Genomic DNA, 16,206 nt, shown 5'->3' with positions numbered 1-16,206 from the left:
GTGAGCATATAAATTTATTATATAACTTATCTTTTACTGTTCTGTTTTCATAACTTGCTGAATTGGGTGATGCAAAATCCGTGTTAATCTGACATCGAAAGCGCCTGTTATTTTAAATAACTTTTGAATAGTTATAAAGGGTTAAATTTGGCAATTAGTTTCTTATAACTGGCAGTGATACGCATCCGTTGATACCCCTTTCGACCATATCCGACCAATTTTCGACATGAACAATAAATGGCCTAAACAGTCTTAAACGAGTAAAAAATATAGTAACGCGCCGACGCCGCGCCGCCGCGCCGATATTTTTGACATTCGGCGGCGGCGTGCGAAAACCGACCAAAATCGGCGGCGGCGGCGGCGTTTATCGGCGGCGTATATCTCTACTATGGTTCCCTTCCGTATGGACCTTTTCCACTACCTCTAAAATTCCCTCCTCTGTTTTCAAGTCTAAAGCTTTGTTACAGCATTTAGTAAATTTAATGTTATTTTCATAAGAAAATAAACTAATCAGCTTTTCTTGTACAACATTGTACGCACTATCAGGCAACTCTGAATGAATTCCTGTTGTTCCTTTTTTAATATATTTCCTAAAAAGATCTGTAAGATAAATGCTATTTTGTAAGTCGCCTTCGGCTATATAGACTATTCTATATTTGTTATATAATATTTCGCTTTCGATGGGTTTGTTCTTCTATATATACGAATTTGAGTGGTGTATCTGTTTACTATGGACTCGGATATAAGAAAGTGTTCATTTAGGTTTTTGCATGCTGAATGCACCGTTTCTAAAGAATTTTCGAACAAGGATTTTATATCAATGTTTTCTTCCTTATCCATAAAGTAATTATTATCGTTTTGTCGGCTTAAAAAATCAGCGACATTGTTTTCCCTACCTTTAATATATTCCACAACAAATTCGTATTCGCTTAGTAAGGTTTTCCATCTTAAAACCCGTGTGGTTGGATCTTTTAGCGAATAGAGCCATTTAAGGGGTTCATGATCCGTTTGAACAACGAATGAACGTCCGAATAAATAAGGTCTGAAATAGAGTCCTGCATGAATGCATTCACACGTGAATGTACAATGAGACATACTGATACTGTCTCAGTATCCATTGTACTTCACGCCAATGAGTTTGTATTGTATGAGTGATGGTATGCAAAGAGAAGTTGTATGTACCCGCATGTTGTCTGCGTTGTACATGCGCGCATTCATATCATTACCAAATAAATTCATACATACACATGTCTCATCGAGAAGCACAATGAGATAAACGTTGTACAAGTTGTACCAATAAATATACTATGAGTACTAGGTACCTATATACTTGTTTTCGTTCTAAAACGATGTGTGCATTTATAAAAAGTTAAATGTTTGCGTTGAAGCTATGAAAACAAAAAATATGGGTATTTTTAAGTGGCGAATACAAAATTTTGTAATAAGAAAGAAAAATACCAAATATCTTTTCTTAAGAGCTAATAAACGTTTACAAATCAGCCATGCTGGAGAAATTTGCAATGTTTCCCGCCTTTCATACAAAAATTTCAAAAATTAACAAAACTTCAAAATATATATTGCGCCGTTATCCCTAATCACCATCAACTTGTATGATGTATGTATAGAATTATTCTAGGCTGAAAGTCATTGATTAGTTGGTAAAACGTTATTTCCCTAAAATTAATGCACATGCATATATACTTAAAACTATTTTCATTAGACATTGAAAATCCGCGATACAAAACAATGGTAGGCATTCTTAATTTATGTGGGGCTTTCCCATAATTAACGATCCTGGAACATTTATGTTGTGCATCGCTAATCACCATACATACATTTGTATGATGATAGACATTTGCCTGCCTGAAGGCCATCGATTATGGCCTTAAAAATGGGTTAGGATATATTTATGTGTATACATATTGCATTGTAGAAAAATTTCATTATCTGTTTCTTTAACTATTTATATAATTAAACGCACTTCAGTATATATAGAATACATACGCTTTGAAAAAAAAAAACGCGGAATAGAACTATATAAATAGAGAAATTAACTGAAGAAAGATCATACCAATGGATAACTACATTGAAGTTTCACCAACTAAACCACAATACTTTTTCTGAAGCCTTTTAATATTTAAAAAAATTTTAAAAAATAAATGTAAAGCGCGATGCCCTCCGAAGAGATCTAAGACCGAGCTTCTCTTCCAATTTGCGTCGTGCTCCTCTTTGTTTTCTCTACAATATGCCCGGACTGGACCTACATGTTTTATGCCGACTCCGAACGGCATCTGCAAGGCAGATGAGTTTTCACTGAGAGCTTTTCATGGCAGAAATACACTCGGAGCGCTTGCCAAACACTGCCGAGGGGCGACCCCGCTTAGAAAAATTGTCTTCTAATTGAAAAACCTTATTTCTAAAATTTTGATGTTGCTTTGCCCGGGGTGTGAACCCAGGGCATACGGCGTGGTAGGCGGAGCACGCTACCATAACACCGCGGTGGCCGCCAGTGCACAAATATATACATATATTATGGACCAATTAACATCAGCCAATTCACCGATGTCCGTAAAAAATCACCAATTTGCCGAAATAAAAGAAAAAATAGTCAAGGGAGACGATAAAATCATTTTAACTGCTGGAAAGAGCAAAGTTTGGAATATTTTCGGCAAAGCAAATATTGGCGGCAGCTTTTTGGACAAAGTAGTAGCTTGCAAAGACTGCAGTAGCGTTTTAACTTTTACAAAGATCACATCGAATTTAGTCAAATAATTCCTTACAAAACTTTTACAGATCGAGTTGACAATAGGCGCCGAATAGATGTTGATGACGAAACAAGAAAGGACGTTGTCCGATCTGTTACAGGATGGGTTGTACAAAATTGCCGATCGTTTCAAATTGTCGAGGATGAAGGCCTGCAGGAATACATAGAGCTAATATTGTCAATAGGAGCCAAGTATGGTCCAAATGTAGACGTTGAAAAATTGCTACCACGCCCTACCACTGTATCCAGAAACATAGACAAGCTCTACAAAACTTCCTACGATGAAATGAGAAAAGAACTAAAGGAACTAAGTTGCGGATTTCTTGGACTCACTTCGGATATATGGACAGACACTGTTTCAAAGCATTCCTACTTATCACTAACGGTGCACTTTATTACAAATGCAAAATTAGTCACAAAACTGCTTGCTTTTAAGTCCATGGACTCCGAGCCCTATACCAGTAAGAATTGCCTATTTCAATATCCTGCTGAATACCCTGATTGTTTTTTCACGAACTTTTTCACAATAGATCAAAGAATTCTGCAAAAAGTGACGGAAGCTTTGGACGAATTTGATTGCTCCTTGGATAAAGCCATTATTGTTACGGATAGAGGAACTAACATGAAAGCCGCTTTCCAACATCACAACCACATATTTTGTATTACCCATTTATTGCACAACATCGTGGAAAAATCTCTTAACGAGGCAGCTGATATTAGCGAAATGAAAGAAAAATGTCACATGTCGTCAGGTATTTCAAGAAATATGGAGCCAATTCACAATTGACAACAACCCTTAAAAGCATTTCTCCGACAATTTGGAACACAGTTTACTACATGCTTACAGTCTCTCAAAAATAACTGGAGGAAAATCGTCAACTGAGATGTATTAGTGGAATAAGCTTAAATGCCATAACAGATACTCTTAAAGTGCTGGCTAAATTTGAGGAAACATAAAAAGATTAGGAAGGCGATAGCTATCCAACCTTACATTTAGTAATAGTACATGTTTACTACTTAATGCGGCATTGTGAATCAACCAACGATGAGTCAGAATGCATACAAGCTTTGAAGCTACGGCTGCGTACATTGCTTAAAGACACTTTACTTAGTAATTTAACAATGATTCATAAAATAGCTCTATTTCTGTTCCCACCCACTAACAATCTCTCCCAGTTTACTGCTGCTGAGAAAAATGAAGTCAAAGAACATTGTAAACTTTGCTTGAAAGGCTAATAAATGAAGACAGTTTGATAAACAATGAAAACTGTCAGCAGAATTCTCTTTCAAACAAAAAGAATGCCTATTTTCCGGATTTCTCCAGCCTCAAAAGATACCTAGTAGTATTGACCGAGTACAAGAAGAATTGATGCTATATGAAAATATTTCTGAGGTCATGCACAACGATTTTGACGTTCTAAAGTGGTGGGAGTTTAATAAACTTAAATATCCTCTGTCATTCCAGCTAAGCCGAAAAATATTTGCTACTCCTGCTAGTAGTGCCCCTTCAGAAAGAGTATTTTCAAGCGCCAAGCAATTACTTTCAGATAAGCGTAGTTCCCTAGGGTTTAACCCGACATGTGTTGAAAAAATTATGTTTTTACATATCAATATAAAAATATTTAGAACATATATAAAAAAAAACTTGCTTGCTTAAATAGTATAAGTTAAAGCTACTTAGTTAAAGAGATATTAATATCTAACATAAGAAAACGCATTAATATGAAAAATAAATAAAATCCTAAAATGGCACATTTATGCACTTTATTTTGTTATAATAAATGGGTTTTACACGGGCAACTAGTGTACATATTTATAATTCCTTTAAATTCACCAAACTGTAGTTGTATACACAAGTACACCTGCGATACATGTAGTACTACTGAATATACAAGAATATACTGAATATACAAGTTGTACTAGTGAATATACAAGTTGTACTAGTGAATATACAAGTTGTACTAGTGAATATACAAGTTGTACTACACACATGCGTTGACGTCATTGGTTGTAGTTGTGCTGCATGAGACGAGACCGTGCAAGTACTTGTATATTTTGCTACTCACAGCCTTTTGTACTAATACCCATAAGTTCTCACGCCAGTGAATTGAATGAGTGCTTGTACAAAATTTGTGTGAATGTATTCATAGGCATATTTTTGTGCATTCATGCAGGGGCTAGTCTGAAATGACGCACCGCCCACACTATGGCTAGAAGCTCTTTTTCTAGCGTATGATATCGTTTTTCCGCACCATTTAATGTACGACTTGCAAAGCAAATTGGCTTTCCATTTTGACTTAAAATCGCGCCTATAGCAACATTACTGGCATCGGTTGTCACAGTAAATGTTTTGGAAAAATCAGGAAATACTAGTAGAGGGGGTGAAGTCATAATAAGCTTGAGTTTGTCAAATGCTTCGATATATTGTTTATCTTTCGAGTTGATTTTTTGATCCTTTTTCAAATATTTAATATTGGAGAAGCTATCACTGAGTAATTTTTAATGAATTTTTGGTAATAGCCAGTTAAGCCTAGAAAGGATTGGATTTCTTTAACGGTGCTTGGTAATTTTATCTTTTGTATAGCCTGTATTTTCTCCGGGTTTGGCTTGATACCTTCAGGTGTGATAATATGGCCCAGAAACTCTGTATATCTAGATAAAAATTTGCATTTATCGTATTGTATTCTTAGGTTATTTGTGGATAAGCAGTTAAATATTTTTGTTAGGCTCTCAAAGTGTTCGCTAATAGAAGTAGAAAATACCAAAATACCATCCATATATATTATGCAGATCTTGTTGATGTATTCCTACAAAATTGTATTCATCATGCGCTGGAACGTAGCAGGCGCATTTTTCAAACCAAAGGGCATGCGTGTAAACTTGTAATGCCCATTAGGTCCGGAAAAAGCAGTTTTTTCTATATCACATTCGTCCATTAAAATTTGGTGGAATCCTTTTGCAAGGTCGATGGTTGAGAAGTATTGCGCCCGCCCAAGTTTTTCAAAAAGAGATTCAATATTTGGTATGGGAAATTTGTCATCAATAGTAAGGCTATTCAATTTACGGTAATCGACTACCAAACGCCACTTCTTAACTTTACCTGTTGATTTTTTCGCAACTATCCACAACGGTGAATTATATGGAGATTTGCTAGGTCTAACTATATCGTTTTTTAACATAGAATTAAGCTGAATATTTATTTCCTCTTCCAACGCGTAAGGATATCGATAATTTTTTGTATATATAGGGACATGAGGTTTTGTGATAATTTGGTGCTTAACTGCTTCTAAAGCTGGCAAATACTGGCCTTCTTGAAAAAAAATACGTTTATACTTTAATAGAAATTTTTTTAATATCCGGCTTTCTTCGTCATTCAAATCTTTACTAAGTAATGGATCCACATCAAAGTAGCTTTTATCCAAATATAAGTTGTCTGGATATGTGTCTGTTTGAGAACAGTATGCATAAAATTCATCATTAACGGAAAGGTAACTTGAGCTATTATTGTTAAAAAATGGAATTATTTTATCGCCTATATTTATTACTTTTTGTGAAAAATTTATCAGCATTTTTAAAGGAGCAAGAACATTTAATCCTAATATACACTGGAACGGTTTATTTTTCAGGTTCACAAGCTTTATGGACATTGTTTTTTTCTCTCTTTCGAGTTCCGCTGGAATATTTACTATTACTTCTTCTGATATGACTTCAGAGGCAAAAAGGGTTTTTATTAAAATAGGGGTTTTCAATATTCTACGGCTATGAAAATTCTTAAAGGTTTTGAAATCCCCTAACGTTGTAGCTGAGCCACTGTCGACTAAGCACCTTACTTTTATGCCTTCGATAGTCAAATCTATCAGGGGTAAGTCGGTCGGTGAGGAGAAAGCCGAAAATTTTCTAAATTATCGACTTCCATTGGAACAACGGGCTGTTGCCGATTATGACCTGTGCTGTTGGGAAATCTACCAGAGTAATTTCTGAAATTTGGTTCACCTCTCCAATTGCCACTATTTCTACCGTAGTTGACATTGCTATTAAAATTTCCGGATTGATTATTTTCAAAATTTCTATTGTATATGTTCGAATTTTTATAATTCGAATTATATTCAAAATTTGTATTTTTGTTGCGGAAAACTCCTGAATTTTGTTTACCAAGATTGTTATTGGCTTGGTTACTTTTATTGGCATGGTTTTTATGGTTCAACCCGTTAAAATTAGAGTGAAAATCAGTGTCAACCTTCAGGCTGCCGCGAATTATATTAATATCTTGCAACAAGTTATTTTGTAAGTAATATGTGAAGGCGTTTTCCATATTGTTTATATTGTTTTGCAACAACAAAGTTTTTACATGAAATGGCAAAAATTGTAAATAAACTTCAAAAAGTAATTTTGTATTATTTTGTGGGGTGTATAAAACATCAATACCCCCTTCTAAAATATATTTCGTATTCATTTTCTGTAAAATAGATCCTAGTTTATTATGCAAATTTTGTAATATTTGAGGCCCTAACATTCATAGCTTCGTTTCTTAAATTCAAATATGTAGACTTAATACCAAATTCCTATTTTAACCTATTTAATATATCATCAAAACTCGGCTCGTTGAGATGTTGTATAACGTGTAATGCTCGTCCTTTCAATTTGTTACATAAGACTTTGGATATGATAGGCCTTTGTTCTTCAATTGTCAGCGACAAAATTGTAGATACGTCTCGCAAGTAATGTGTTATGGTGTACGCACTTTGACCATCAAAAAAGGGAATACTCCGTGCCTCCCTCAACTCCTCTGCTGATGTTAGTGCCATTTTGTGTTATTTCTTTGTGTTTTGATTAGTTTACGTTTTCGTTTATATTTTTAATTTTTAATTTTTTGTTGTCATAAACATTTATATTTAGAGATTTTCTGTCACGAAACATGTGTCCAAAATTTCTAACTTGCCACAGTCAACATTTACTTTAACACATCATGTTTGATATGAACGCAGCACAGTTGGGCAACTTTTACCGCGAGATGGATTTGTTTCGCAACAATTTTTCGTTTGCAACAATGTATATAAACTTCATGTCTGTTAGTATTTTGTTGAGCACCATTTATCTAGCGCAGCATGTAGCTAATTTTCTAACAGCATTTGTGTTGCTTTGAAATAATGTATCTATACACTTAACAACAATCTCGCTGTATGTCATAGCAGAGTTGAGAGCGAAAAGAGTGTGCTTTAATTTTTAGAACTGGTTTCTCAGATTTTGTGTTGCTTTTCTTTGACTTTATTTTAAGTACAGCTATAGCAGGTCATAATTTTTTCGTTTTGAAGTCAAGTGCAGTTTTAAAAGATTTTTTAGTTGTTGTAATTTATGAACACTTAAGTGATTTGCGGTAATTTTTTTTTTTTGAAAGTATGTTATGCGTACATATGTAATACCACTAATTTCGGTATAATATAAAGTTTTTAGTTTTCGTCTTCACAATTTCCAGAGATTTTCGCTTCGTAATATAAAAACTATATCCACTGAGGTTTAAATATTTTTGAAAATCAAGGTTGCATAATTAAATTTTTTGCACGTATAACATATATTTACGTATATCACACATAGTTTTTAGGGCCTAAGAGGCTTTATCAAGTTTCGACACTCTAAACCTGTTTCATAAATTTTTTAACTTTTTAAATGTTTTTTATTTTAATTATTTTTTTCACGCATGTAAAGGACAAACAAGATCTCAATGTTCTTATTTTTTGCCGATTTTTTCCCTCGTCGCCATTTAGGTTTCTGGTTTTATATCAGAAATGAAACTATTTTATTTTTTAGGTCAATTTTACATTCATTTATTAATTATTATTTAAATGTTGGCATCGACTTATTCCGACAATATGTTAGACGAAGACTGACTCGACTTGTGACTCTCTAGCATTTTCTAAGCGATTGATTTATTTTTATTACATTGAGAGGGAGAATGAGTAGATATAAAATAAGTAGATTGAAACCCAGTATATTTAGAGTACACTAATGAGCTGGTTAGTAGCATAAGAGGATAATACATAACTTACGTACATATGTGTAGACATAATGATTGATTTGTTTATGTAAATACATAATGATTGATTTAGGGATGTGCATACAAGTCACTCTTAGCATCGGCTTAGAGATGACAGTACCCCTTAGTGTTGCTACTATTCGTAACAATATGAATCGAATTTATATGTAAGGGCATATTGGAGTGCTATGAAATTTTTTAAATATTCAAAGTGTGAATTTGTATCTGTGCTTATCCTACTGGGCAAAACAAAAACAAAAGTGCTACAAGTGTATAGGGGTTGAGCAGCTCTGTTCATGACTTTTCTTTAATATGGAGTAAAAAAAAACTATTTGTATGAATTAAGCTTTTAAATGTATGAAAATATTTATTTGAACCCGTTTTTAATTTCTAGTTTATTAAAAAATTTTAAACAACTTGACATTAGGACGGACAAGGCGACAGCTGTTTTGATTTTACCTCGTAAATCTCTTCAAAGCCTTTTCTCCCGGGAGTGGGACTCGGACCCGCGCTCCTGTGATAGTTGAACTATTACAAGCACATTCAGCCACGAAATGCCTTAGTTGTTGTAAACTCACCCCAATTGCCTCCTTTGCATAGTTTATTCTTTGCATAGTAAAAATTTATAGAAGTACAAAGAATTAAGCAATGTTGTCCCTCATGAAAGCATTTATTTGAAGCAATTTTTGTACTCAGTTGAGCAGAGCTCACAGAGTATATTAAGTTTGATTGGATAACGGTTGGTTGTACATATATAAAGGAATCGAGATAGATATAGACTTCCATATATCAAAATAATCAGGATCGAAAAAAAATTTGATTGAGCCATGTCCGTCCGTCCGTCCGTCCGTTAACACGATAACTTGAGTAAATTTTGAAGTATCATGATGAAATTTGGTATGTAGGTTCCTGAGCACTCATCTCAGATCGCTATTTAAAATGAACGATATCGGACTATAACCACGACCCCTTTTTCGATATCGAAAATTTCGAAAAACCGAAAAAGTGCGATAATTCATTACCAAAGACAGATAAAGCGACGAAACTTGGTAGATGAGTTGAATTTAAGACGCAGAATAGAAAACTAGTAAAATTTTGGACAGTGGGCGTGGCACCGCCCACTTTTAAAAGAAGGTAATTTAGAAGTTTTGCAAGCTGTAATTTGTCAGTCGTTGAAGATATCATGATGAAATTTGGCAGGGACGTTACTCCTATTACTATATGTACGCCTAATAAAAATTAGCAAAATCGAAGAAGGACCACGCCCACTTTTAAAAAAAAATTTGTTTAAAGTAAAATTTTAACAAAAAATTTAATATCTTCACTGTATATAAGTAAATTATGTCAACATTCAACTCCAGTAATGATATGGTGCAACAAAATACAAAAATAAAAGAAAATTTCAAAATGGGCGTGGCTCTGCCCTTTTTCATTTAATTTGTCTAGGATACTTTTAACGCCATAAGTCGAACAAAAATTAACCAATCCTTTTGAAATTTGGTAGGGGCATAGATTTTATGATGTTAACTGTTTTCTGTGAAGACGGGCGAAATCGGTTGATGCCACGCCCAGTTTTTTATACACAGTCGTTCGTCTGTCCTTCCGCATGGCCGTTAACACGATAACTTGAGCAAAAATCGACATATCTTTAATGAACTTAGTTCACGTACTTGCTTGAACTCACTTTATCTTGGTATGAAAAATGAACGAAATCCGACAATGACCACGCCCACTTTTTCGATATCGAAAATTACGAAAAATGAAAAAAATGCCATAATTCTATACCAAATACGAAAAAAGGGATGAAACATGGTGAGATAATTGGATTGTTTTATTGACGCGAAATATAAGTTTAGAAAAAACTTTATAAAATGGTTGTGACACCCACCATATTAAGTAGAAGAAAATGAAAAAGTTCTGCAGGGCGAAATAAAAAACCCTTAAAATCGTGGCAGGTATTACATATATAAATAAATTAGCCGTATCCAACAGATGATATTCTGGGTCACCCTGGTCCACATTTTGGTCGATATCTGGAAAACGCCTTCACATATACAACTACCACTACCCCCCTTTAAAACTCTCATTAATACCTTTAATTTGATACCCATATCGTACAAACACATTCTAGAGTCACCCCTGGTCCACCTTTATGGCGATATTTCGAAAAGGCGAACACCTATAGAACGAAGGCCCACTCCCTTTTAAAAATACTCATTAACACCTTTCATTTGATACCCATATCGTACAAACAAAGTCTAGAGTCACCCCTGGTCCACCTTTATGGCGATATCTCGAAAAGGCCAACACCTATAGAACTAAGGCCCCCTCCCTTTTAAAATACTCATTAACACCTTCCGTTTGATACCCATATTGCACAAACGAATTCTAGAGTCACCCCTGGTCCACCTTTATGGCGGTATCTCGAAACGGCGTCCACCTATGGAACTAAGGATTACTCCCTTTTAAAATACTCATTAACACCTTTCTTTTGATACCCATATTGTACAAACAAATTCTAGGGTCACCCCTGCTCCACCTTTATGGCGATATCTCGAAACGGCGTCCACCTATGGAACTAAGGATTACTCCCTTTTAAAATACTCATTAACACCTTTCTTTTGGTACTCATATTGTACAAACAAATTCTAGGGTCACCCCTGGGCCACCTTTATGGCGATATCTCGAAAATGCGACCACCTATACAACAACCACCACTCCCTTTTAAAACCCTAATTAATACCGTTAATTTGATACCCATATCATACAAACACATTCTAGAGTCACCCCTGGTCCACCATTATGGCGATATTTCGAAACGGCGTCCACCTATAGAACTAAGGCCCACTCCCTTTTAAAATACTCATTAACACCTTTCGTTTGATGCCCATATTGTACAAACAAATTCTAGGGTCACCCCTGGTCCACCTTTATGGCGATATCTCGAAACGGCGTCCACCTATGGAACTAAGGATTACTCCCTTTTAAAATACTCATTAACACTTTTCTTTTGATACCCATATTGTACAAACAAATTCTAGGGTCACCCCTGCTCCACCTTTATGGCGATATCTCGAAACGGCGTCCACCTATGGAACTAAGGATTACTCCCTTTTAAAATACTCATTAACACCTTTATTTTGGTACCCATATTGTACAAACAAATTCTAGGGTCACCCCTGGTCCACCTTTATGGCGATATCTCGAAAATGCGACCACCTATACAACAACCACCACTCCCTTTTAAAACCCTAATTAATACCTTTAATTTGATACCCATATCATACAAACACATTCTAGAGTCACCCCTGGTCCACCTTTATGGCGATATTTCGAAACGGCGTCCACCTATAGAACTAAGGCCCACTCCCTTTTAAAATACTCATTAACACCTTTCGTTTGATGCCCATATTGTACAAACAAATTCTAGGGTCACCCCTGGTCCACCTTTATGGCGATATCTCGAAACGGCGTCCACCTATGGAACTAAGGATTACTCCCTTTTAAAATACTCATTAACACCTTTCTTTTGATACCCATATTGTACAAACAAATTCTAGGGTCACCCCTGGTCCACCTTTATGGCGATATCTCGAAACGGCGTCCACCTATGGAACTAAGGATTACTCCCTTTTAAAATACTCATTAACACCTTTCTTTTGATACCCATATTGTACAAAAAAATTCTAGGGTCACCCCTGGTCCACCTTTATGGCGATATCTCGAAAAGGCGACCACCTATACAACAACCAACACTCCCTTTTAAAACCCTCATTAATACCTTTAATTTGATACCCATATCGTACAAACACATTCTAGAGTCACCCCTGGTCCACCTTTATGGCGATATTTCGAAACGGCGTCCACCTATAGAACTAAGGCCCACTCCCTTTTAAAATACTCATTAACACCATTCGTTTGATACCCATATTGTACAAACAAATTCTAGAGTCAACCCTGATCCACCTTTATGGCGATATCCCTAAATGGTGTACACCTATAGAACTATGGCCCATTCCCTCATAACATACTCTTTAATGTCTTTCATTTGATACACATGTCATACAAACACATTCCACGGTTTCCCTCGGTTCATTTTCCTACATGGTTATTTTCCCTTATGTTGTCACCATAGCTCTCAACTGAGTATGTAATGTTCGGTTACACCCGAACTTAACCTTCCTTACTTGTTAAACTTTTAATTTAAGAAATCAGCTTTATACTTGAGAGCCTTCATATTTCCAAAAAAAATATAAATTTGTTAAAATGTTTGTTAAAAAATATGTCGCATTTTTATTAAATTTGCTGAACGCTGTTTATGTTGAAAAAAAAATTATATATGTATATAAATAAAAGAAATGTGCCAAATATGTCAATATTAGATGCTTATATTTTATTGACGCCGCTGTTTGTATGTACCACGTATTTGTAGAGACCCATTGAGTAATTTGTTTCGGAGTTTCTATTGCCTCCCTCACACCATTTTGTTATTTAATATTTTCATAGTGTTTATTTGTGATTGAGTACTAGTAAAATTCTGATTTTACCATTAACTAATTTTTCGTTTTACATTTTCCATTTATGTACCTCCTCTGCCTATAATGCCACACCAACAATTTAAACCAAAAATCGCCTACCAATCATTTGTGCCCATTTGCGCGCTCCCTGCCTGTGCTGCTGATGGCATCAACGTTCATTTGCCGTTTGCTCACTGATTTTTGCACCAAAAATTAAAAAACAACCAAAACTTCAAAACATCGCCACCAATTACCAATACCACCAGCCTTGTTGATGATCGTACTGTGGTATGCCCGGAGGCGGGTGATTTAAATTATCCGCCAAAAAAATTTAGAGGTAAGTTATGCTTAGTTAAGTTTATTTAGTTTTTATATCCAGTAAATAGTATTGATTTACATAAATGTATTAAAGGGCCAGTACCTACGCATTTGACTCAAAATATTCACCCTTCATCCTACCGACTGGGAATAATCATGTTTATTAAACGGTTTTATTTAGCATGACAACAGACTGGCTGGCTGGCACGAATTTTGTAATTGAAATTTAATTAACTTCCCGATAAGCACAAGCTTGAAACTTGGAATATAGTTCAGAACCCGATGACAATGCAATAATAAGAAAAAACTCCGATAGGTGGCGCATGGATCGAAATATTTCATAAAATCGTATTTGTGGTCCGATTTGGCTCATATTTGGAACACATAATACATACATGAATAGAAAGCGACCTGTGAAAAAAATCGCCGCTAGGTGGCGCATGGATCGCGATATTCAAAAAATTGTATTTGTGGTCCCATTTGGCTCATATTTGGAACACATAATACATACACAAATAGAAAGCGACCTATGAAAAAAATCGCCGCTTGGTGGCGCAAGGATTAAGATATTCAAAAAAATCGTATTTGTGGTCCGATTCGGTCCATATTTGCAACACATAATACATACATGAATAGAAAGCGACCTATGATGTCCGATTTTGCTCGTACTTGGAACACATAATACATACAGTTCGGTAGAAGTGACATCAAAATATGTTGGAGTTGGAGGAGGGACAAGCATATGTGGCGCAGAGTCGAGTAAAGTCTTTGGAAGGATTATGTATTGAGGACTTAGATTGTAAAAAAATTTCAGGAAAGAGTCCTTGTAATAACGAGTCACTCAATAGTATGAGAAATAATAGGCAATTAAATAAATACTAAAAAATTTAAAATAAATTAATTAAAAGACAGATTTTTAAGTTAAACGGTTTTATTGAAAACAATACTTACATGAAGTAATAATAATACTAAAAGCTAGAAAATAATTAGGTAGGTACTAGTCATCACACTCCTCATCAATCTAGGGCAGTGATCAGACAATTAAAAAAAAGCGTTGGACGCGTCAAATTTCTATTGCTAGTCGTATATAAGACCAACCGAACCTTATTCAGGTTATGCTACGCCTCACGTTTTTAGAAATTTCACGCGCCCAACGCGTGTATTGTTTTCAATAAAACCGTTTAACTTAAACATTTTTCTTTTAATTATTTTATTTTCATTCTGCTCAGGCAAGGACAGTCAAGAGAAAATACTGCGACCGTACTCCGGCAGGGATGACCGCGGTTTTAGTCGTGTCGAACCCGCTAGCATTAAAAAATTTTAACCATTGATGCAGACCATACAAACTCCAGAGTGGATGTGCCTTCTTTTAAATGAAAAAGGTAATATGGGAAGTTTACACAATATTCCTATATTGAGCGCGGTCTTTTTGCAGAAGACTGTTCAAAATGCAACACAGCGCACTAACTTAACTCGAAAAGCATCTTATAAACTGCGTTCGCGCCATTCCATCCTAGTCGTGGAACAAGTCACAGGACGCGACCACGGGTTCCTTTGACTGTAATTTTTTGTAGGGTATTTTTGTTTCGATAATATTGCGTATTCAATTCTTCTATGGCCAATGTAACTAAAGCAAAGCGGCTGCGGTGGTGTTGGTTAGTGTGCTCCACTTATTACACTGAAGGTCCTTCGTTTTAGTTCCGAGAAAAGCAACATCTAAAATGTAGAAAAATGTGTTTCTCTTAGAAATCTTCAGGGGTAAATCGCGCAAAGTATTTATTTATTACGAGACGGACCCGTGCGCATCTTGCGCAACCAATATAAGTATCTTATCAAACAGAACAGAAATCAGCTGTTCTATCAATCAATTAAAACAGCTTGTGCTGCCATCGGGAGTATGGTAGCAACTGTCGGCAATGCAGTGCAAATATACACAATAGTCCATAGTACAAATAGATTTCTTTGTGTGCTCACAATCGTTTATTTTTAACAAATTATTTTAATAAAATATAGGTAAACATAAGCACTATGACCAAAATTGCCCAAAGCTCGCTAATAGCTCGAAACTCCATCTTTACAACCAAAACTTTATTTATAGATTTGGATTCCAAATGAGAGCGACAAAGGGACCTGTATATAAAAACAGCAATTAGAAATAATATATATGATAATGTCTCACTGAATTGTCAAATAAATAAAATCACATACTTTGTACTATAATTCTCTTTATTTACCACTAACAATAGTTCGTTCTGTCTGATGTCAGTTCTTTCAAAGGTGAAACGCACCGTCAACTTTGGTGGGCCTAGACGGTTAAACCAGATATTTACCTCGTAAACTACACATGAGCCAAAATCAGTCTATTACCATCACACACATAAAATCGTGAACCAATTCACCATTTTCTGCATATTCACTTTGTACTCGTACCTATTTAAAATGTGCGCTGGGTATTCATTGACCTAATTCCAACTTTTGCACTTTTACTCTTTTGAGCTTGTTTTAAATTTCCTAATCTGATTTACTAAGTTTGTCTCCTATGTATTGGCAAATGTGCTCAATTCTTCTACAGTGCA

At 35.3% G+C, this 16,206-nt stretch overlaps 1 protein-coding gene across 11 annotated transcripts in view; it reads left to right on the top strand.

The window, feature by feature from the left end:
• Window positions 1-16,206, top strand: part of Itpr (Inositol 1,4,5,-trisphosphate receptor) — a 148,037-nt gene that overhangs the window by 73,072 nt on the left and 58,759 nt on the right. For all 11 annotated transcript variants that reach the window (XM_067791988.1, XM_067791985.1, XM_067791975.1 and 8 more), the window contains one exon: window positions 13,579-13,649. In XM_067791988.1, the coding sequence (XP_067648089.1) occupies window positions 13,579-13,649 (71 nt within the window). The remainder of the gene's footprint in view (window positions 1-13,578; window positions 13,650-16,206) is intronic.

Source organism: Eurosta solidaginis, chromosome 1 (assembly GCF_040869045.1).
Source record: "Eurosta solidaginis isolate ZX-2024a chromosome 1, ASM4086904v1, whole genome shotgun sequence".
Classification (NCBI taxonomy): Eukaryota; Metazoa; Arthropoda; class Insecta; order Diptera; family Tephritidae; genus Eurosta; species Eurosta solidaginis.
The sequence above is the reverse complement of the archived record's forward strand: the minus strand, read 5'-3'. Positions and strand labels throughout refer to the sequence as shown.